The sequence below is a fragment of the Equus przewalskii genome, chromosome 13 (genome assembly GCF_037783145.1).
Source record: "Equus przewalskii isolate Varuska chromosome 13, EquPr2, whole genome shotgun sequence".
Classification (NCBI taxonomy): domain Eukaryota; kingdom Metazoa; phylum Chordata; class Mammalia; order Perissodactyla; family Equidae; genus Equus; species Equus przewalskii.
In genome coordinates, this window is record NC_091843.1 from 25,671,781 (window position 1) to 25,695,600 (window position 23,820).

General features: G+C 48.9%; 1 protein-coding gene across 2 annotated transcripts in view; it reads left to right on the forward strand.

Annotated features, from left to right (window-relative positions):
• The window catches only part of FAT2 (FAT atypical cadherin 2), a 79,279-nt gene that overhangs the window by 14,515 nt on the left and 40,944 nt on the right, over positions 1–23,820 (forward strand). The window contains exons 1-9 of one of the 2 annotated variants that reach the window (XM_070570435.1): positions 2,931–3,008; positions 4,983–8,262; positions 10,231–10,545; positions 15,016–15,074; positions 16,504–16,815; positions 17,825–18,035; positions 19,575–19,714; positions 20,315–20,596; positions 21,650–21,860. In XM_070570435.1, coding sequence (XP_070426536.1) covers positions 5,004–8,262; positions 10,231–10,545; positions 15,016–15,074; positions 16,504–16,815; positions 17,825–18,035; positions 19,575–19,714; positions 20,315–20,596; positions 21,650–21,860 — 4,789 coding nt within the window. In that variant the 5' untranslated portion in view covers positions 2,931–3,008; positions 4,983–5,003. Of the gene's footprint in view, positions 1–2,930; positions 3,009–4,982; positions 8,263–10,230; positions 10,546–15,015; positions 15,075–16,503; positions 16,816–17,824; positions 18,036–19,574; positions 19,715–20,314; positions 20,597–21,649; positions 21,861–23,820 lie in introns of those variants that run through there. The other variant, XM_070570434.1, reaches the window with a different exon arrangement.

Below are 23,820 nucleotides of genomic sequence, written 5' to 3' on the forward strand. Positions count from 1 at the left end.
TGTCAGGTCGGGAGGGGCTCCTAGGGGTCATCTGGTCCACCTTTTCAAACCTGTGCTTCCCAGGGGCAGAGAAACAAGCCTGCCGCGAGGGTCCAGGCCCCCGCCACTGCTTCTAGGAGTAAAGCTCTGCTTCCATCTGTTTATGGGTTGTGTTTCTAGGTACAAATTCATTAGGACAAAAGAGATTCTGCCCCTGAAAGCAACAGAGGGGTTTGAAATCACAGATCCATTCCAACCCCTTCCCCCGACACACACGCATCCTTTCCGGACTAGGAAAGAGGTCCGCAGGGCAGAGGTGACTGTCTTGACCGAGGCCACAGGGAACAAGTGAGTTTAGGGCCAGGTCTCCCGAGAGCCAGGCCAGCTCACTACACTGACCACCGAACAAGCACCTGGGAGAGTGCGCCCCTGATCCGCAGCCCGAAGAAGTCCCCTCACTGCCCCCGAGGCTCATGGAGGCTAATGAGACCAGAGGCCTGCCCAGGCCCGAGGATCCTGCCTGTGTGAGCTGGGGGGGACTTCAGAGCTCTTCTGGTCTCCCCAAGGGCAAACATCCCCTAGAGTAGCATGTCCATCACAGGTCCTGCTTGGATTCCCCCAGGGACGGGGAGCTCTCCCTATTCTGAGAAGACTCGACCAGAATATCAGCGACTTGGAGAAAGACATGGACGTTGCATCCACCAAGTCTCTGAATGTTAGAATCCAGGTCCGAGAAGCGGGAGCAGTGAGCTGAAGCACGGGGTGAGGTGAATCCGGGTCTCCTTATAGTCCTACAGGCTTTAGTTGTGGAAAATCAGCCCACACAAGAACAACTTGGGGATGACGTGACCATACATCTGAGGGTTTTCATTTCCCACAAATTCAACAGGCAATAGTCTGAGCCAGCTGCTAAAAAGTAATCGTGCTTGGTAATATTTGTTGAAAACTCTGTCACAGCCTATGCTCAGTATTTATGTTCGTTAACTAATTTCATTCTCAAAATGAATTATGAAGTAGGGAAACTGAGGATCAGAGAAGGTAAGCCACTTGCCCAAGGTCACACAGCCCGAATCTGTGGGCTGTGAACCGCTCTCTGCTGCCTTGCCCATCTGTGAAATGGGTTGGGAGTTACAAGGAGGCAGAGTTTGACTCACACACGTATCCTGAAAGGGTCCATTCGTGAACCCACACACCTGCACTTGCTCACGCCTGTGCACACACAAACCCTACAGCTACCAGTTTGTGTACTCACATCAGATTCATTCTGTCCAGCAGGCACACACAATCCCCGTGCCCGCACTGCTACTCAAGAACTGCCTCCCGAGTGTGTGGGTGCTCTCCTGCGCCCGTTCACCTTCACCCTATGCCCCTCTCTCTCTGAGTCTGGGGAGCCACAGGCGAGACGCCCCGCCCCGGACAAGCGGCTGCTCGCAGCTCCCAGAAGAGCCTGCGGCTGGGCCAGCAAGCTCAGACTCGAGCAGAGACCAGTGGCTTCCTGCTCCGCTGGGGCCCAGGCTGGACCTTCTCCAGAGAGATCAGTGGACCCCACCCTCACCCCAACCTTTGGCATTGATTCTGCCTTGGCTTTGAAAACTAATAACAACTCATACATATTGAGAGCTCTTCTAGGGGCCAGGCACTATGCTGAGCACATCAAGGTGCATGATCTTACTGAGTCTTCATGAAACCCCAGGGAAGCAGTGCTCTCCACAGCCCCACCTCACAGATGAGCAAACTGAGGTTCAGAGAGGTTAGTTACCTGAGGTCATACAGTTAGCGACGGTTGCAGCTAGAACTTGAAGGCAAACAGTCGGATTCACAAGCGACCACGTTCTCCTTCTGGTGGCATGGCCTGGAGGAAAGCCCCTGGCTCTAGATCTCAGCCTGCGACTTTGGGCAAGTCCCTTTCTTTTTTGGGACTTCATTTTCCAGCTTCAAAAAGGGAGGGATGGCCACTAAAGGCTCTTTCCACTTTCGTTCTGTCATTGCTTTTCCTAAGTCCAGATCCTTCTCCTTCTCAACTAGAATTTGTTAAGTGTGACTATGTACTAGGCACTGATCTAGGCACTGGGAATTCATGCACAAATAAGATACACAAGGCTGCATGTCTTCATGGAGCCCCGTGTCTAGTGCAGGAGACAGGCATTAAACAAATAAGGACACGTTGGGTGGTGATAAGGGAGGAATGTGATAAAGAAAGGCTTTGGGAAGGAGGCTATACCAAACTAGGGGTTAGAAGGTGGCATTTGAGCTGAGAACTGGATCACAAGAGGGAGCCAGCCATGTGAGAATCTTAAGTAGAGGGGGAACAGCCAGTGCAAAGGCCCTGAGGCAGATCCCAGTTTGGTATATTTGCAGAGCAGAAAGGAGCCCATGTGGCTGCAGCTTGGAGAACAATGGGGAGAGTGCTGGGAGTTACCACTGGAGACGCCGGCAGGGCCCAGAGGGTGTGGGGCCTGCCAGGCCACGGTGAGGAGTTTGGATTTTAATCTAAATGCTGTGGGAAGCTGGGAAGCCACTGGAAAATTTGAAGTGGAGAAGTGATATGAACTGATTTATATTTTCACAAGATGTTTCAAGATAGTGGTCCTAGGTGCTGTGGGCCAGAAGGGTGGCCCAGGGAACCCAACATGCCTCTGCACCCTACAAGCCTGTTCACTTGCCCAGGCATGGTGCCAAGAAACAAATATCAGACACCAGCTCTTCCCTCAGCAAACCACTCGCCATGTCTACGGGTCCAACAGCTTAAACACAGCTGAGGGCACCAAAGCCTCATCCAAGGGTGCATTCTCTTTGCATCTTATGCCCCTCCAGGGAGACCCCGCCCCTGCTCCCTTCCCTATAGCTCATCTTCACGACACCCGCTCTGCAAGGCGCCCCGTGCAGCTGCTGAGCGGTGTCTTGTTGGGGCCTGCCCTCCACCGCGCTGACCTGGTGAACAGGAAGCTTTCCGCAAAGCAGGCAGGCGGAGCCGGGCGGCTGCGCACACCCTGGGCTCACGGGGCTCCCTGAGTGGACCTGGGACTGGGGTAAGGACACATGTTCCCCTGGGGCTTCAACTTCAAATGCAGTGCCCTGGGCGGGGCGGGGGTGGGGGGCGGGGGCGGGTAGTTGGAGTCTGAGTGACTCCGGGGTCCCCTCCTGCTTGCAAGGGACAGTGTCCAGGATGGGGTGAATGTGGCTTTCTGCCTGGGGCCATTTCCGTTGTGGGCTATGGTGGTAAGCAAGGGGTGAGGGTAGGGGGCCAGGAAGAGTGGGGAATAGACAGTGTAGCGTCCCTTTCGGTCACTGGCATTAAGACCCCAAATGTGGACCCAGCCTCCATCCTGCCCGCTGTTTTCTGAGGTGCCTGGGCTTGGGGCTCTACTAACAGGATCTCAAGCAAGGTGGAGTGGTAGGGAGGCCGGAAGGATGGGGCATATTCCAATTCTTTCCTGTCCCAGGCTTTCGGATCCCAGGTTAGGCAGAACTTTCCATTCCTGCCTCCATCCCGTCTCCCACACTGGGCTGCGACCTGCAAGGTCTTAAGGAACCTGCATTCAGCAACCTCAGGACTCTGGAAGGACAGGGATCCAAGCTTCTCCCTTTCCTCCTTGCTCTGAAAGTTTAACTCTTGCTTGCCTTTGAAGAGAAAAGCGACTGGAGAAACCAGTCCTGCCTGTTTCCTCCAGGAATGCTCAGCACATCTGGCTGGCAGCCACCAAGCTCCTGGGAGTGAAGACTCCCATGGCCGGCCAGGCACCAGCCTGGGGGACTCAGCCTCACATTTTGCTTCGAGAAGGCCCAGTTTGGCAACCACACTCTGCCCTCCCCTTAGCCCTCGCTGTCCTTAGCCCTGATGGGTCTCACATTTTGACCCGGGCTGGAGTTCAGGGACTAACCATGTCAAAATGGCAAAGGAGAGAATTGGTACAGCAGGAGGTCTCAGAGGGGCAAAGCTTTCATTCATGGTTAGCTCAACAGTTCCCAGCGATTAGTTGATACCCGGCCACTTCTTATGAGACTTGGGGCGAGACCCTTCCTCCCTCTGGGGCTCTATTTTCCCATCTACGCATGAGGAGTAGGGTCAGAACGCCATCATCTCCAAGATCCATTTCAGATCCCACATTCCAGGAGCTGTTCAGGGTCATAAGATGAGCCAGAATCAGTCCCTGTCCAGAGGGACTTGTGGTAGCACAGGTGGAGGTGAGACTCAAGACGCCCCAGGTCTAATTCTGGTTTTGCCTCTATCTAGCTGTGAGGCCCTGAGCAGATCCCCTCCCTTTATGAATAACGGCTAATATTAAGTTGACACTACCTGTCAGGCACCATTTCCCTTTGTGATTTTGTTTAATTTTCACAACAATCCTGTGATCTGGATCATATCCTTGTCCCCATTCTACAGAAGAGGAAATCGAGCCTCACAGAGGTTAAGGAACCTGCCCAGAAAGTCAGCAGCTGGTCAGCGGTGGAGCCAGGGCTGAGCCAGGCTGCGTGAGCCAGGCCTGTGATCTGGGTCACTGGGCTTCCCTGCAGTCCCCGCACGTGTAGACGCAGCTCAGTTTGGCTGGAGCTCAGCCCTGTGGGAGGCGCCTTGTAGGAAGTACTTAGAGCCAGATTGCTAAGCTTGGGTACCCGGTTGGAACTATTTCACCACCGCTGGGGAGCCACCAAAGGTTTTCCCGAAAAGGAGTGAAGTGTCCAGTACAGTGTTGTATCTGCTGGTGCCCTCGAGGGAGCCTTGAAACCAGTCTGTTATTCTTCAAGTACAAGGTTTCTCAACCTTGACACCACTGACATTTGGGGCTGGACCATTCTTCATCGTGGCAGCTGTACTGTGCATCATAGAATGTTTAGCAGCATCCCTGGCATCTACCCACCAGATGCCGGTAGCACCCACCCCAACAAGCTGGGACGGCCGAAGGTATCTTCAGACAGAAGGGCAAAGTCATCCCTAGTTAAGAACCACAGCAGTAGGGGCCATTTGTTTCCTAACTTGCACCCTTCCTTTCTTTTTTGCCCAGGGTTTTGGGAGTTTTTCCATCATGGTTATTGCCTTGTTGGGTGTTGCTGTTTTCTTGCTCCGTTGTACATCCTGTGAGAAGCCCCAAGAAGAGATCATCTTCTCCTCAGCCTGGCACTTCACACACCCCCTTTACAATGCAACCATCTATGAAAACTCTGCTCCCAAGACCTACGTGGAGAGCTCCGTGAAAATGGGCATCTACCTCGCAGAGCCCCAGTGGGCAGTGAAGTATCGGATCATCTCCGGAGATGTGGCCAATGTGTTTAAAACAGAGGAGTACGTCGTGGGCAACTTCTGCTTCCTGAGGATAAGGACTAAGAGCAGCAACACGGCCCTTCTGAATAGGGAGGTGCGAGACAGCTACACCCTCATCGTCCAAGCCACGGAGAAGACCTTGGAGCTTGAAGCTTTGACGCGCGTGGTGGTCCACATCCTGGACCAGAATGACCTGAAGCCCCTCTTCTCCCCACCTTCATATCGAGTCACCATCTCTGAGGACATGCCCCTCAAGAGCCCCATCTGCAAGGTGACCGCCACGGATGCTGATCTGGGCCAGAACGCCGAGTTCTATTATGCCTTTAACACAAGGTCGGAGATGTTTGCCATCCATCCCACCAGCGGCGTGGTCACCTTGGCTGGGAAGTTCAATGTCACCTGGCGAGGGAAATATGAGCTCCAGGTGCTGGCTGTGGACCGCATGCGGAAAATCTCAGAGGGCAACGGATTTGGCAACTTGGCTGCACTGGTCATCCATGTTGAGCCTGCCCTCAGGAAGCCCCCGGCCATCGTCTCGGTGGTGGTGGCTCCCCCAAACAGCCGTGAGGATGCCCCCTATGCCACTGTAGTGGTAGATGCGAACAGCTCAGGTGCTGAAGTGGACTCACTGGAAATTGTTGATGGTGACCCTGGTAAGTACTTCAAGGCCATCAAGTCTTACGCCCGGAGCAGCGAGTTCAGCTTGGTGTCCGTCAAAGACATCAACTGGATGGACCACCTTCACGGGTTCAACCTCAGCCTGCAGGCCAGGAGTACGAGCACACCTTCCTTTTATTCCCAGATCAGGGCCTTTCACCTACCCTCTTCCAAACTGGCTTCCCTCCAATTCGAGAAGGCTGTTTACAGAGTGCAGCTCAGTGAGGTTTCCCCTCCTGGCAGCCGCGTGGCGATGGTGAAAGTAACCCCAGCCTTCCCCAACCTGCAATATGTTCTAAAGCCATCCTCAGACAGTGCAGGGTTTAAACTTAATGCTCGCACTGGGCTCATCACCACCACGAAGCTCATGGACTTCCGTGACCGAGCCCACTACCAGCTACACATCAGAGCCTCTCCCGGCCTGGCCTCCACCACCGTGGTCGTCGACATCGTGGACTGTAACAACCATGCCCCCATCTTCAACAGGTCTTCCTATGAGGGCACCTTTGATGAGAACATCCCTCCAGGCACCAGTGTTTTGACTGTGACTGCCACAGACCGGGATCATGGAGAGAATGGCTATGTCAGCTATTCCATCGCTCGTCCGAAATCTGTGCCCTTTTCCATCGACCCTTACCTGGGGATCATCTCCACCTCCAAACCCATGGACTACGAGCTCATGAAAAGAATTTATACCTTCCGGGTACGGGCATCAGATTGGGGATCCCCATTCCGCCAGGAAAAGGAAGTGTCCGTTTCTCTTAGGCTCAGGAACTTGAATGACAACAGGCCTATGTTTGAGGAAGTCAACTGCACTGTGGCTATCCGTGAAGACTGGCCCGTAGGAAAGTCAGTGATGACGGTGTCAGCTATAGACGTGGATGAGCTTCAGAACCTGAAATATGAGTTTGTGGCAGGCAATGCGCTAGAGTATTTCGATCTAAATCATTTCTCTGGAGTGATATCCCTCAAACGCTCTTTTGTAAATCATACTACTGGTCAATCCATCAACTATTCCCTGAAAATTACAGCCTCGGATGGGAAAAACTATGCCTCACCCACAACTTTGAATGTTACTGTAGTGAAGGACCCTCGTTTGGAGGTCCCCGTGAGATGTGATAAAACAGGGGTCTTGACACATTTCACAAAGACCATCCTACACTCTGTTGAGCTTCAGAACCAGGACTCCAATGATGAGGACTTCACTTCCTTAAGCGCATATCAGGTCAATCATCATACCCCCCAATTTGAGGACCACTTCCCGCAGTCCGTTGACATCCTCGAGAGTGTTCCTCTCAACATCCTCCTGGCCCGCCTGGCGGCCACTGACCCTGATACTGGCTTTAATGGCAAACTGGTCTATGTGATTGCAGATGGCAATGAAGAGGGCTGCTTTGACATTGAACTGGAGACAGGGCTACTCACTGTAGCTGCCCCCTTGGACTATGAAGCCACCAGTTTCTACATCCTCAACGTAACAGTGTATGACTTGGGCACTCCCCAGAAATCCTCCTGGAAGCTGCTGACAGTGAATGTGAAAGACTGGAATGACAATGCACCCAGATTTCCTCCTGGTGGGTACCAGGTAACCATCTCAGAGGACACAGAAATTGGAACTACAATTGCAGAGCTGAAAGCAAAAGACGCTGACTCAGAGGACAATGGCAGGGTTCGCTACACCCTGCTAAGCCCCACGGACAAGTTCTCCCTCCATCCCCTCACTGGGGAACTGGTTGTCACAGGACACCTGGATCGGGAATCAGAACCTCAGTATATACTCAAGGTGGAGGCCAGGGATCAGCCCAGGAAGGGCCACCAGCTCTTCTCTGTCACTGACCTGACAATCACATTGGAAGATGCCAATGACAACTCTCCCCAGTGCATCATGGAACTCCATAGCCTGAAGGTCCCAGAGGACCTGCCCCCAGGCACTGTCCTCACATTTCTGGATGCCTATGATCCTGACCTGGGCCCTGCAGGAGAAGTACAATATACCCTGTTGGATGATGCCCGTGGGACCTTCCATGTGGACCCATCGACCGGCGTGCTCAGTCTGGAGAAAGAGCTGGACTTTGAGAGGCGGGCTGGGTATAATCTGAGCCTGTGGGTCAGTGACAGTGGGAGGCCCCTGGCCCGCAGGACCCTCTGCCATGTGGAGGTGATAGTCCTGGATGTGAATGAGAATCTCCACCCTCCCCGCTTTGCCTCCTTCGTGCACCAGGGCCAGGTGCAGGAGAACAGCCCCTCAGGAACCCAGGTGATGGGAGTGACTGCCCACGATGACGACAGTGGCTTGGATGGGGAGCTCCAGTACTCCCTGCGGGCTGGCACCGGCCTTGCAGCCTTTAGCATCGACCAGGACACAGGTACTGGGAGTGGGGTAGGATGGGAGTGCCAGGTCCTGGGAGAAGATGGGCCTAAGGAAATCAGGGTCTTTCCTGAAAGAAGTCAGGCTGCAGGCTAAAAATCAAAGCAATAAATGGGGACTCTCTTTCCTGTCCCTTTTATTTTATTTTATCTTTACTGGAGATATATACATATATATACACACATTTATATGCATATGTGTCGATGTGTATACTTAAGTAGAATCAACCATCTCACTAGCATATATATATGCTATATATATGTATATATATATACACACACGCAAACAATATATTTTATATATACTACAAATATATATTCTGCTTATAAAAGTAAAGCATGGTGGTTATACATTTTTTTATATATAATTTAAAAATGAATGTTTCCCTGTTTCCCATCTCCCCAGATATAATCTTTATTAATGATTTGGTCTATAATCTTCTAAATTTTTCTTCCTTGTATGCGATATATTATCACTGTTCATTTTATTATTATAAAAACATAATACAATAGACATTAATTCTGAAACTTATTTTTTTCACTTAATATAACACCAGGACATCTTATATGTCAGTAATTAAAAACCCTTTTCACTCTTTTTTAATGGCTGCATTTTATTCTATCATATAGATATGACATCCTTGATCATATGCTTTTACTCATACGAATGAGTCTCTATAGGAAAAACTCTTAAACATGCTGTTGCTAGGTCAAAGGATAAAGCATATTTTCAATTTTAATAGATATTTCCAAACTGCCCTCCAAAAAGGGGCAGCAACTTATTTATTCCTTTTAAGCTTCATAGAAATAAGTGCAACTGTGGGGCTGGCCTAGTGGTGTAGTGGTTAAGGTCACGTGCTCCGCTTCGGCAGCCTGGCGTTTGCAGGTTCGGATCCTAGGTGCGTATCTACACAGTGCTCATCAAGTGTTGCTGTGGCAGCGTACCACATATAAAATAGAGGAAGATTGGTAGCTCAGGGCCAATCTTCCTCACCAAAAAAAAAAAAAAAAAAAAGTGCAACTGAGTACACACTTACTGAGTATTCTCTACTTGAGGGGGCCTGAGGTAGGCACCTGGAGGAAATTCCCAGGTGAATAAAGGGAGGTCACTGCCCTCAAGGAGCTTACAATCTGGCAGGCGATTTATCTCCAGGGTCAAGGGCAGGGTGATATGGTAGAAAGAGCATTAGCTTGAGAGTCGGTTCTAGACCCAGCTCTTCCACTTACTTGCTACATTATCTTGGTCAAGTCGTGTGCTCTCTCTGGGCCTCAGTTTCCCCACCTGTCAAAGGAGTAAGGTTCCTTCAGCTCAGACATGCTACAGCTGTGAGCAGGAGTCCTGCCCTCTCACCTAGGTCCTTCCAGCTGAGTGTGATCCATGAGAGCTTAGGGTGCAAGCCTCTTTTGCTCACTATTGGACCCTCGACTTCTAGAACTGCGCTGGCTCATAGTGAGCAATCCGTGGAATTAGTGAACTAATGGAGGAAGCTAAGCCTCTAAAACCGTGAAGATGATGGAGAGGAGAACAGCAATTTATTCATCAAATCCCTAACCCTTGAATTGATATCTGTAAGGACTTGAAGCTTGAAGGAACCGGTTTAAGGCCAACTGTAAGGAAATTCCACTTACAGAATGGGAAATAAATTGACAGGACTTGAGCTGAAGTAGGTAGTCAGGAGAAAGTAGGTCACCTACTGCTGTGTTCTGGAAACCCTGCATATGCCCATACGCTAGAGTCTTGGGCCTGTTTTAGTACAGGAAGGTCTGAGAGGTTCTCCAATGAGGATGTGAATTCCCCTGTGTTTAACTTAGCATCTTTCACACGACATTGGCGAGAGTTCCCTTTTCTCATGGAACACCTATCAATACCCTTTCCACAGTACAGTTTTGGAACTGTGAGGCAAAGTGACTTCTAAAACTACTTTGAGCTCTAAAATATTTTGGGTTTGGTGATTGACTGTCCCTAGGAGTGATTCTGACTTTGGCACCCCTGGACCGAGAATTCGTGTCCTGCTACTGGCTGACGGTCCAGGCAGTGGATAGCGGTTCCGTACCCCTCTCTTCTGTAACTGAAGTCTACATTGAAGTTATGGATGTCAACGACAACTCACCCCGGATGTCCAGACCCGTATTCTACCCCTCTGTCCGGGAGGACGCACCCTTGTACACTTCTGTGCTTCAACTGGATGCCTGGGACCCGGATTCCAGCTCCAAAGGAAAGCTGACTTTCAACATCACCGGTGGGAACCATATGGGATTTTTCGTCGTTCATCCTCTCACAGGTAAGGACCCTGGGTGTCTGGGTGGACAGGATTCTCTGCGGCAGTGCTTCTCAAACTGGGGTCCAGGGCCAGCATCATTAGCATCACCTATGAACGTGATAGAAACTTAAATTCTCAGGCCCCACCTTAGACCTACTGAGTCAGAACTCAGGGTGGGGCCCAGCAATCTGTTTTTTAAGAAGCTATCCAGAAGGTTCTGATGTGTGCTAAGATTTGAGAACCACTGCTCTACAAACTGTGTCTTTTTGGGAAAACAGGAATACATCAGCTTTCTCTCCTTGGGGCCAGGGAAGCTAAGCAGATTGCCCCGTGGTCAGTCTGATCTCCAGCCGGCCCAGAGCTGTGGCGCCAGGGCATCTGGGGCAAAGATGCTGGGTGGTTTCGAGGAATCCAGAGGCCACCAGCTGGCAGCTGTGAGCCAGATGTAGCCCACAAAAGTGTTTTGTTTGGTTTGCACAAACCGTAAATAACAATTTTTCAAGTTGTTGCTAACATGTAAAAGTCAGGAAATTCCACAAAACATTCCAGATTTCTGGTTGTTCTTAAAAAACTGGAAGATCTAGCCACACTGAGCCCACATTCCCCCGGGGCCACAATTACCTGGAATCGACAGCAGCTCCCTGTGTAGAGCCGGTGCACGTCCCCTGGTCCCCATAGTCCCCTCACCCCCTATTGCCTTGGTCCCAGGCTGCTTCCTGCATTTATGCTCCCCCCCTGGCTCCCATTGGTGCTGCAGTTTGAGAGCTGACTGCCCTTGCTGTGGGTATTCCTCCAAGGCCACATCTTCCTCTTGGAGGATGAACAACAACCCTACTGCAGAGAAGGCTGGCATTCTCTCCTCTGAACCCAACATCCCATTCTCCAGCTCCAACAATTATTCATTCCTGGAAGGACAGAACTCTGGCGAGATGCGAGGACGAGGATAAGGAGAATGCTGGCAGGCAGTCCCTCAATCCTTAAGACAAAAGGAAACAGGAGACGCATGAGCATGGGGGGTCCTGGGACAGACACTGCAGGGTCGGGGGGCGGAGATCCAAGTGTCTGTTTGCCCAGGGACATTTGTTTGGAGCCATTCCTGTTGGCCTCTGACCTCAGGAATGGATTCTTGCTCCTAAAAGGAGGCGGCTTTTCCCTCGGAAGGCAGGGCCTGAGCTGGCTCTCCACCTGGATCCACCTTGTGCCTCCCTTTTTGGAAGAGAGAAGAGATCTTTCACCTAGGGCTTTAGCTCCTCAGCTTCTTCCAAATCCCTGTTCTGTTTACTGTCAACAGTTCCCTGACAGGGGTCTGGCAAAACGCCCCAGAGGGCAGAGATGTTCCTAGTCTCCCCGCAGGTGAAGAGGAGAAACTTTTATCAGCATGAACATTTAAAAATAAAACCATAAATCAGCCATGAGCCGCTAGCTCTCCTTTCTTATCACCACCATTGTATCGTCCCACTTCCCCACCTGGATACCTTGGATGGGTTCCCTGTGCCCTTAAGAGAAAGCCAGATCCTGCTGTGTCCCACAAACTTCTACCTGGTCTGGCTCCTGCTGCCCTTTCTGGCTTCATCTTGCCTCTCTCACCCTACTACTCTCTGGCTCCAGCCACGTGGTCGGCTTCCGTCCATGCCTTCTCCTGGCACCGGGCCTTGGCACATGCTCTTCTCGTCTCCTCTCCTTTTGTCTGATTAAGTCCTGCTCTTCTTTCAGATCCCAGCCCAGCTGTTCTTTCCTTAGAGAAGTTTTTCCTAATACTATAAGACATCTCCCAGCACCATCTTCTCCCTCCGTTTTTAAAACACTTATCACGGGAGACCTTATATTCACTTGTGTGATTATTCCATTAATTATCCATATCCTTCACTAGACTTCAAAGGCTTTCCAGAAAAGGAAGCTTGATAGTTTATGCCCACTGTCATATCTTCAGTGCTTGACACACAGTAGGATCTCAATAAATAATTGGGAAATGAATGCACCAATCTCTGCCAGCATCCACAATCTTGTGTTAAGCCCCAGATTCATTCACTGATTCAGCAAACGGTTAAAGGTATCTGCCCTTATAAGGTATTTAAACTATATGCTGTGGAGAGAAATGAAGATAAATAAAACACAATTTCAGGCCTTGAGGAATTTAGTCCATCAGGAGCATGAAGATCTGGGTATAAAAAACTATAGAACCAGGGAGAAGGAGGAAACTTTGTGAAATGTGTGTAGATGCTGTGCCGTGGCTGCTCAGAGGAGGGAGGAAGCTGTTCAGTGTGGTGGGTCAGCCCTGGCTTCACGGACAGGGGTGGATCTGCTGAGCTGGAGGATGGGGAGAATTTTGACGAGGAGCAGTCTGGGCGGGCACTCGGACAGGAGAGCGACGGGAGCAAGAGCAGGAAGGAAGACGACCCAGGTCCTGGAGACAGAGCATGCTGGTGAATTTCCAAAGGCATATCCCATTTCCACCACTTACGAACCGTGAGAAAGTTACTGAACTGCTCCATGCCTGAGTTTTCTCATCAGTGAAATGGAGATCGTAATAGCTACCTCCTGGGTGGTTGTAAAGATTAAATGAGTTAATAGATAGAGACGTATAAAGAGCTTAGAAGAACGGCCTGGACAGGTAAGAGCTCAGTGAGTGTTGGCTGTGATGATCCTCAGGGAGGGCAGGAGGGGGAGAGGAAGCTGGGAAGGTAGTTGGGTAAGACCTAGACTGTGGTGGGTCAGGGGGAAAGGAGTAGAAGGATCTGGAATCCGTTAGAAGTGGCATCAACAGCAGTTGGAAAATTATTGGAAGAAGGAGGGGAGGGAGAGGGAGCTGAGATAGGGTGATGGGGAAACACCTGTTTGAGGGGAGAAGTGATGAGAGCTGACTCGGCTGAGCGCCCACCTTGGGCCAAGAAGGGTCCTCAGTGGACTCTCACATAGTTCCAAGGGGGGGCTCTGCCATGTCCCCATTCTACACGAGCACTCCCTGGGAATCCTGACACCAATCTCACAGAGGGGGATGAGGCTGATAACAGGGACGATGGTCCAGGAAGCCAAGGCAGCAAGTCCAGGGACACTGGCCCTTAGAAGGTGGAGGGAGGCAGTGGTGAGAAAAAGGAAGAGAGCAAAGAAAAACCAGAGAAAGAGTGTTTGAGACTCAGAGAGGCAAAGAGGGAGGAGGGAGCGAGCAAGACCTGGAAAGGAAGAGAGAGGGAGGATGGTGAGGGATAAAGAGAGAGAGAGGAGAGAGAAAGGGAGCAGAAGAGATGAAGGGAGAAGGAGCAGGGAGGAGAGCCAGGACTGAGCCAGAAGGAAGGCTGCCCTGCTGAGGCCCTCTCATCCCTGTACTCCTTCTGGGGGATCCCAGATCCTGGGTCCTCCCCTGCAGGCCCCTCAGCTTGGAGGTGAGCTGGGTGGGGTGACCTGGGGCAATATTCACAATGTCTGAGAGGCATGTGTCTTCCTTCTCTGGCTGGAAGGGCCTCTGGCTGTGGGGCTCTCCAGGAGCCCTTTCTGATCCCTCCCATGCCTGCCTTCAGTTAGGGAAGAACAAGTCCAGGTGACTTATTATTATTACTATATATTATATATTATTATATATATTATTATTATATATTATTATTGCACGAGGCAAGAGCACGCCCCTGGCAGAGGCCACTCCTCCCATTCTACTCCCATTTCCAGCACTGGAGGCTCCACCGCAGCACTGAATCCGCCTTCCTCTCACAGAGCCCCCATCCCCACACTTCATTCCATTACTCCATCATTTAGTTGCCTAAAACAAGATCAAGAAACTTATTGAAACTTTTCGGATGACTCACTGACCTCTGCCAATAGCTCTGCTTTTATTTTAAAAAGCCCTTCCCTCCCCAGCGGTGACCTCTCGTCTATGGGCTCCGATGCCCCTCGGGGCCTTGCGCTCTTGGCTTCCCTGATGCTGGCAGAGAACTGGCACCTCCTCTCCTTTGTACCATCAATTTATAGCGATAGTGCCTCAGAAAATTAAAACTAGACTTACAGATCACCAAGTTCACCTTCCTCAATTTATAGATGAGCTGGAAGGAGCCCAGAGGAGCCCTCCGCTGGCTCGTCTGTGCCAGCCGGTCGTGGGAAGAGTCAGTGCTAGGACTCAGGTGAATTATGTAATAATAACAAAAGAGTAAAAAGCTACCATTTTGTGATTTCCCATGAACTGAAGGCGATGACCGTGATCTCTGTTATGACTCCCGACAAGCTGCCTTTTTTCCTTAACAATGTATTGTGCACAGCACCCCTGCTGATGGTGAAAGCAGGATGCAGGTGGGAGCCTCCACAGATACCATCATCTCTGCTGTGCTCTCCCCTCCTCGCTTCCCCTTCTCTTTCTCCAGGATTCTATTTCTCCTTAATGTTCTTGTTCTCCAAAGACCAGAAGGATTCTGAGGTAGGATTTGAATGGAATCCTTGCACTCACCCCCAGTAGAGTGGTCCTGGGAGCCCTCTGCTCAGTTCTCCCTCCTGCCATCTCTCCCCCAGGTCTGCTATCCACCGCCCGGCAGCTGGACCGAGAGAACAAGGATGAACACATCCTGGAGGTGAGTGCTGGTGGTGAACCCACTCACTGGGTTCCAAATCCTCCTGAAGGAGGCCAAGGCTGGAGCCGAGCCAGGCCTTGGGGGTCACATGCTTGCCTCCAAGCACTGTGGCTGAGGAGGGTACTGGGCTCAGGGAGGAGTTGCTACTTAAGCTGAGACTTGCTGTAGTTGGTGGTGAAGACTCTCAGGGTCTTCACTGGCTCTTTAGCACTGTGAAGGGAAGGAATCTGAAACCATGTCCAGGCAGGGCAGGAAGCACTGATTGATTAGTAATGCCTGCAGTGAGGGCAAGGAATAGCGAGCCGTACACATGTGCTATGTAATTATTGAGTCTGCTTTCTAGCACATCCCCACAGTCCAGAGAGAGAGTTACCCGTGGTCAAATGCTAGTTCAGTAGGAGAGCCAGGATGGAAACTCAGACCTTTGTCTTCTAGATCTGTGCTCTTTCTAGGATGTCTCTAAAATCCCATAGGCATCCTTGGTGCCCATTCCAATGAGAGGCATTGGTCTTGACCTGGAGGGGAGTAAATCAGAAGGAATGTCCCCTCTTGAGTTACCATTGAGTTAGTAGTTGTGTCCCCTCTTGAGCTACCCATAATTGATGTACAGGCATCTCTTCTAGTCTTAAAGATATCAGGTGGGAGGGACACAAATTCCTCAGCAGAACTGAAATAAACTTTGCCTTCTATGCTCCCAGGCTTTGCATATTCCTTTTGTAAGTAGCAGGTATTATTAGTAAGCAGCAGCTAAATGGCCTTCTAGGGGCTAAAGCATTCTCCACAGTTCAGTAGAGGTACTTATCTTTAAATAGCAAAATATTTTTAAAAATTCAGAGCCATTTAGTGGAAACGTCTTACCCCATACAATGCCCTTGGGGCTGTTGATGCCCGGGATAAGTTGCCCCTGCATGACACAGCCCCCAATTCTGAAATTGTTTTAGTGCCTTTTCACTCACTCTGGGTTTCATTTCACGCATCGGGCCGCAAGTCTGACTCAAAAGCTACCTCCCACTCCTTCATAAACATCTTCTCATTTGTTTTTTCTAACCTCCAGTAGCTTAAGAAAACTGGAGAACAAAGCTTATGAAAATTACGAGCAAATAAAAAGTTAATGGTCTCTGAGAAACGGCCCATGGGCCTCCTGAGTAAAGAGCACCAGCTTTTTTCTGGAGCCTCCGTGACTTGTCTGCTTCCAGTTCTTTCTAGTTTTTTTCTCGGTTCTTGCTGGCTTTCCTGTGGGTGAGGTTACTAGAGAGCTGGGTTCCAAGTGGGTGAGATTATGATAATAAAAATCACAAGGATATTCCAAAGAACAGACTGACTAATATTTCCAGGCTGTGGAAGGCAGGGGTAGGGGTAGGGTTGCAGCGGGTGGTGATCCATATTCACTGCATTGCATCTGGCAACTCACACTGGATTCTGTCCCCAGGTGACCGTGCAGGACAATGGGGAGCCCTCGCTAAGGTCCACCTCCAGGGTGGTGGTACGCATCTTGGACGTCAATGACAACCCTCCTGTGTTCTCCCACAAGCTCTTCAATGTCCGCCTTCCAGAGAGGCTGAGCCCAGGGACCCCTGGGCCTGTGTACAGGCTGGTGGCTTCAGACCTGGATGAGGGTCTCAACGGCAGGGTCACCTACAGCATCGAAGAGAGTGATGACGAGGGCTTCAGTATCGACCCGGTCACGGGCGTGGTGTCATCCAGCAGCACCTTCAAAGCTGGAGTGTATAACATCTTAACGGTGAGGGGTACATGGAGGCCGCAGGGGCGGGAGTGGCATAACTGGTCAGGGATTTTCTTTGAGGATATAGGAGGAGGGAGACAGCCGTCAGGGATGATGGAGGCGGCACTCCCCTCCCTGGCTTTCTGCCAGAGAAACTGAGAGGCCTGACTTCAGCCAAAGGATCAGAATTCTGGGCCTTTCTCTTTGAGGGCAATAAGGTCCTTGCCTGGGAAATGCACTCTGCTAGAGATAAGGATTTTGGTGAGAGTGGCAGGAGCTTTGGAATCAAGGTAAGCCTGGCTTCCTATCCTAGCTCTGCCGTGGTTCACCTGTGGGGCCTTGGCCAAGTCACTTAATCCTTTTGAGCCTTTTTTTTTTTATCATCAGTAAAATGGAGCTAGAATGTTTCCTTGTAGGAAGCCAATTCAGCAAGTGGCTAGGGCCTGGGCTCCACGTCAGACGGTATGAATTCAACCCCAGCCTCATTGCCGACCAGGCAGACAGTCCCAGGCAGGTGAATTTACCATGCGGAGCCCCTGTTTCCTCCTGTAAAATGGAGATGATACTAGCACCTCTCTCAGGGCTGTCATGAGGATTAAACCAGACATTGCACTTAGAGCAGAGCCTGATAATAGTGAGAACTCAATAAATTCTGGTTTCTCATGTTTATGGTTGTTGGGAAGGGTAAAAGTCCATGGACGTCAAGTCCAGTTTAGGAACTAGCACACAGTAAGCCTTCAGTTAATCGTGGCTTTATTTTATGGTTGTTTATTATTATTTTTTCACCATCCACGCGGTTCTTGAGCACAGGTTATATGTTTTGTTCACCACCGTGCCCGCAGCAGCTAGCTTTGTGCCTGTTTACAGGAAGTCCTCAAGTGCACGTTGATGGAATGGACCAGTGGACAAGAGGCCAGCTCGGTCAGTCAAGGACGCTCTGTCTCTTGGCCTGGCCACCTGGGTTTTCTTGTTTTTTGGCCCCAACACTAAAGACAAAGCCTCAGTTTCAGTTTTGGCCTCTTTTCAGATCAAGGCAACAGACAATGGGCAACCACCACTCTCTGCCAGTGTCCGGCTACACATCGAGTGGATCCCCCCGCCCCGGCCCTCCTCCATCCCCCTGGCCTTCGACGAGCTCCACTACAGATTCACAGTCATGGAGACAGACCCCGTGAACCATATGGTGGGAGTCATCAGCGTTGAGGGCCGACCCGGCCTCTTCTGGTTCAGCATCTCAGGTGTGGCAGAGCAGCGTCAGTCCTTGTGGTACAGTCTTTCCAAGCATCTCATGGTCACGTTCCCTGGCAGCCCCTTTTTGGCCATTAGTGGTGATTGCCTCTTCCCTGGTTTTCAGGGGCAGTGGGTAGTAGGAGTACCACTTCTGCCAAGCTTTCCTCCCACACCAGTTAGGACCTCAGGTGGAAGCTCCACGGTCTCACTGGCAACCTCAGTCTGAGTTGGACAGTGCCTCAGTTACCAATTACCAGGGAGACGAAAGATGGTGGTCCAGGGAGACCTGGAGGAGAAGGCACAGGTTTTGTGTTTCCTTTTCTGCCTCCGTGTGAAAAGCAGTGCAGAGCTGACTTCACTGACCATGAGCCTGCGGCCAGCTGTACCTTGGGGCCACGCTTAATGTTCTGGTCCCAGGTTCCACCCTCAAGATCAGAGGAAAGTGTCCATTCTAGTCGTAGCAGATAGTTGGGTCCAAGCTCTCATGGCCTCCTCTGAAATTCCTTTCTGTCTCTAAAGCAAGAATTTGTTAAAACATTTTTAAAACAGAGGGTGGGGGCAGTATGAACCCCTTTGGAAATCTGATGAATACTTAAGCCTTCTTCCCAGAAAGACATGCATACGTGCATGTGTGCGCGCGCACACCACCCACCCCCCCACAAATTTGCATACAAATTTAGGGATTTTATAGATTCTCTGAAACCCAACCAGGGATTCCAGGTTAAGAATCTCTAACCTAAGAGTTTCGGTACCACATGAACCATGGAGTCTCATTATAGAGTTTCCCAGCCTGGTTCAGAGATTGGATACACACCCATCCCAACCTTATTGACCTCCTGGATTAGTTCCAGTTCTGATTCCCTGCTCTTTATATTTGGCTTTTTTTTCTTTTGTGCAAAATTAATAGACGTATTCAACAGAACATTTAGAAAACACAAATGAGTGCAGAGAAGAAAATAAAAATCACCTAAACGCCCATCAATCAGAACATAATTCCACTATCACAATTTTGATGTGTTTCCTTCTAGTCATTTTTCTTTATACACACACACAATTAGGGTTATGTTAAAATATTGTTTTCTAACCTCTTTAAATACATCCTGAAAATATTTCCATGTCACTAAACAGATTTCAATTTAGTGGACATTTAGATCGCTGCATGCTGATTCTATATTTTGAATACTTAGAGTGTATTAAATCAACTCCCTCTTGTTGAACAGAGGCCGATTTCATTTTTTCCCATGTGTAGGCACCTTTAGACTGCACAAGCCACCTGTCAGCCGTGAAGTAGAGCTCCGTTACTCCTGCACGTTTCAATCCTAGGAGCAGAATACGTTCCACGGCAGATTTTGGTCTTCCTCTGGGACTCTTCAGTCCTTATGACCTGACCTTTTTCTTTATCATCACTTGGATCTTGATAATAACTTGACAATAACTTGACAGAATCTACTAGCACCTTCTGGAAATCTATCAGCCAAATCCCATGTTGTGCTCCTATTGCCTGAATCAGTGAGGTTGTGTGTGCTTTGCCCCCACTCCCACACCAGGTGGGGACAAGGACATGGAGTTTGACATTGAGAAGACCACAGGCAGCATCGTCATCGCCAAGCCTCTTGATACAAGGAGGAAGTTGAGCTATAACTTGACCGTGGAGGTGACCGATGGGTCTCAAGCCATTGCCACCCAGGTTAGAGACCTTGCTGGGGACCCTTGAGTTGAGAGGACATGGGAGGACTCGTTGGTGGGAATGGGGCTACAGAAGGCTTCCTGTGAAGGGTGTATCTCAAAGAACGCTGAATCTGGAATCAAGGTTCTGCATGCCTGTCTTATCTGATACACTCTCTACTTCTGTGATCTTGGGAGAATTCTTGTTCCCACTGTGGATCTCTGTGAAATGAGGGGGTTTGTCTAAATGGGTGGTTTTCAATTAAAGATAGAGTGCCACGGGAGCTTCCACGGGTATGAGGAATGATGGTACGTGGGGCTCTGGATTTCTACTCTCGTTTCAGCCAGAGTTTTATCGGTTTCACCCATGGGAATTTCACAAAAAACTTCATTTGTAGAAAAGGCCCTTGATCAAAAATTTTGTTTTCGAAAACCACCAGACTGTGTGCTATCTGAAAGCCTCGAAATTTTTAAGTCCTAACATTCATTTGACAAGTGTTTGTCAAGTGACTGCTGCGTGCCAGGCACTGTGCTAGGCAGACGATCTGGTGACCAATGAGACAGACAAGGTCCCTGACCCCTGGAGCTGACAGTCTGTCTCCTCTCTCACTCGCCTCCCTAGGTCCACATCTTCGTGATTGCCAATGTTAACCACCATCGGCCCCAGTTTCTGGAGGCTCATTATGAGGTCAGAGTTCCCCAAGACACGCTGCCTGGGGTTGAGCTCCTCCGCGTTCAGGCCACGGATCAAGACGAGGGCAAGGGCCTCATCTACACCATACACGGCAGCCTAGACCCACGAAGTGCCAGCCTCTTCCAGCTAGACCCAAGCAGTGGTGTCCTGGTAACTGTGGGAAAATTGGACCTGGGCTCTGGGCTCTCTTGGCACACGCTGACCGTTATGGTGAGTAAACTGCAAAATCGGGCGAGGATGTACTTGCATGCGGATGTGAGGGGGTGGATATGCTTGGAGGCGTGCTGCAGGTTCCCTTTCCCCTGCTGAGCCAGGTGTCCTGATGCTCATGATGATAATCCATGAAATGAGTTGTGACATTTCACAGCCTGCCTGAAGCACCTTCCATAAGGGATGCCTGGGGGGGGTGAAGAAAGGGATGGGACAGCTGCCAAGGAAACTCCTATAACCTTGGCTTTCTCTGGACTCACTTCAAATATCCCCCAACAGCTCTCTCCGTGCTCCATGACTGCACGACCACACTGTGGATTCACACAGTGTCAGAGCTGGGAGGGACCCAGACACCATCCCACTCAGAGCAAGCACTAAGGTGAGGCAGGCAAAGTACGTAGGGCACAAAATTTGAGGAAGACTCACTCTTAGGGTTGTGTGCCTGCACTTTTATGACCCTGAGAGTGAGTGCCTCCTTAAATTTATGCCCTACGTGCCTCACTGTGGTCCCAGCTCTGATCCCACCCATCAACTTCTCTTATCTTACACCTGGGGCCCACAGAGGAAGAGAGACTTGCTCACCATCATACAGTTGTTTATGATGGAACCAGAATCAGAGTCCAGCCTTCCTGACTCGAGGTCCAGGATCCTTACGCGTTAGTTTATCATCCTCTGGGCTTTAACTTCCTTTAATTCAGTGCTCCCTCTAGAATGACCGTAGAACCGTTTTTTTTTATTTTTTCTTCTTTTCCCTGCATAACATCTTGAAGAACTAATATTCTATGAGACCTAATTTGGAAAATATTGCTTCTCTGCTTATTTCTGCCTTTCTCCTAAAGTGAAATTATCCATGAAAATAGCTAAGCCTAGTAATCACTAATCGATAAATTTATTTAAAAGGAGGAAAGAGCAAAAATGAGAGCAAAATTTAAAGGAATAGGGAGAGTTACAACTGGGTATATTTTCATTGGCATTCTATTTCGTTGGCCTTAATCTAACCTGCCTCCTCTCCTGCCATTTGCTGCTCGCTGTATTACCCCCTTGGGCCCATAGGTCCGAGACCAGGAGATGCCCATTAAGAGGAACTTTGTGTGGGTGTCCATTCACGTGGAGGATGGGAACCTCCACCCACCGCACTTCACCCAGCTCCACTATGAGACGAATGTTGCTGACACCACAGCCCCCGGCACAGAGCTGCTCCAGGTCCGAGCCATGGATGGTGACAGAGGAGACAACGCTGAAGTCCACTACTCCCTCCTCAAAGGTGAGAGGCCTGGCCGTGAGTCCAGAGCATAGGGGAAGGGGCTTCAGCAATAAGAGAAAGGACTAGAGGCATGAATTTGCGAGTTAATCAAGGGCCAAGTTCTCTAAGCTTTGGCAAATTACCATTCTAGAGCATTCCCTGGGACTGCACTTTCAAAGATGGTAAGAGCAGTAATTAAGGGACTACTCAAGCTATGGGAGAACTTATATAGATATTATATAAACCTACCAACGACTCTACGTGTAAGGGATGCTTATGAAATCCACGCAACATTTAAAAATGTAATATCTTTGTACCAATACAATAGAGGGACCTAGAAATACTTTATGAGATGCATGGTACAGTTTTAGGAGTAATTTTCATTTTCTGCTAACGCCACATCATGATTTCATATCTATTATATGGTTTTCCTTATCTTAAAAATGGGAATAATATTACCTGTACCAGAAAGTTTTTACAAAGATTAAAAGAGAAGATGTATGTTAATACATGTTGTAAATGGTAAAATATTATACAAATGCCAGGGGTTATTGCTATCATGGATAAGTATTAATTATAAGTAATTAATGTAGCAAAAATGATAATATCTAATATCCACCTAATTATTAATCATAATTTGTAATGTTTGATAATTCATAATTGAAAGTATTTAATAATAATTGTTATCTTTGATAGTAATTAACACTTCGTAGAGCTAGATGCTGTGGAAGGACAAAGATGAACATGGCTTGTCTCTGCCCTCATAGAGCATCATTGTCATTTATTGCTTGTCAGTATCTTCTACACTTTCAGGAAATCAGAGCTTTTTACATTTTCCTTTTTTGGAAAAAGAGAAGTTGCTATACTTTGCTATGTGGCAGAAGTTTATGGATCCCTGAAGAAGAATACAAATTATACCCCATTAATTGCTTACTTTTTGTGATTTATGAAGTATAATCACATCTTTTATCTCATTTTATCCCACTGACAACCCAATTGATGGAGGCACTAATTTTATTTTACAGATAAGTTAAGATTCGTTTTTAAATATTCTTCTGATTATAGAAGTAGCACATGCTCATTTTTTAAAAAATTGTTTTATTGAGGTCCTATTGGTTTATAACATTGTGTAATTTCAGGTGTACGTTATTATATATCAGGTTCTGTGTAGACAACATCATGCTCACCACCAATAGTCTAGTTTTTTCCACCACCATGTATAGTGCCCCTTTCCCCCTTTCCCCCACCCTCCAAACTCCCTTCCCCTCTGGTAACCACTAATTTGTTCTCTTTATCCACGTGTTTCTTTATCTTCCACATGTGAGTGAAATCATGCAGTGTTTGTCTTTCTCTGTCTGGCTTATTTCACTTAGCACAATGCTCTCAAGGTCCATCCATGTTGTTGCAAATGAGACGATTTTGTCTTTTTTATGGCTGAGTAGTATTCCATTGTATATATACACCACAGCTTCTTTATCCAGTCATCAGCTGATGGGCAGTTGGGTTGCTTCCTTGTCTTGGCTATTGTGAATAATCACATGCTCATTTTTTAAAACATGGAAAAAACAGGAATGTATAAAGAGGAAAATAGCGCTCAGTCATAGTGTCCATCATCCAGAGAAAATAATTTTGTGTATTTCCCTCTTGTCTTTTTCTATGCACCTTTTTGCATTACTAAGATCAAAATGAACATACAATTTTGGGCCCCGCTTTTCTTCTCTCAGCAGTATAAGATAGGAAATTATAATTAACATTTAGATAGATTACTTGGCTACTTTTAATGGAACTACTTTTAGACTGCTGTCTACTCATCAAAACCATGTCCTTTGACTGAACTTGGGATTTGTTTCACGAAGGCAAACTGGGAAATCACCTCACTAGTCAGCTGGAGAATGGCTTCCATGAGTGGGAGAATCAGATGGAATGTTCTGAGACGAAGCCCAGCTATTTGCTTTGCCATTGAAATAATAAAATACGTACC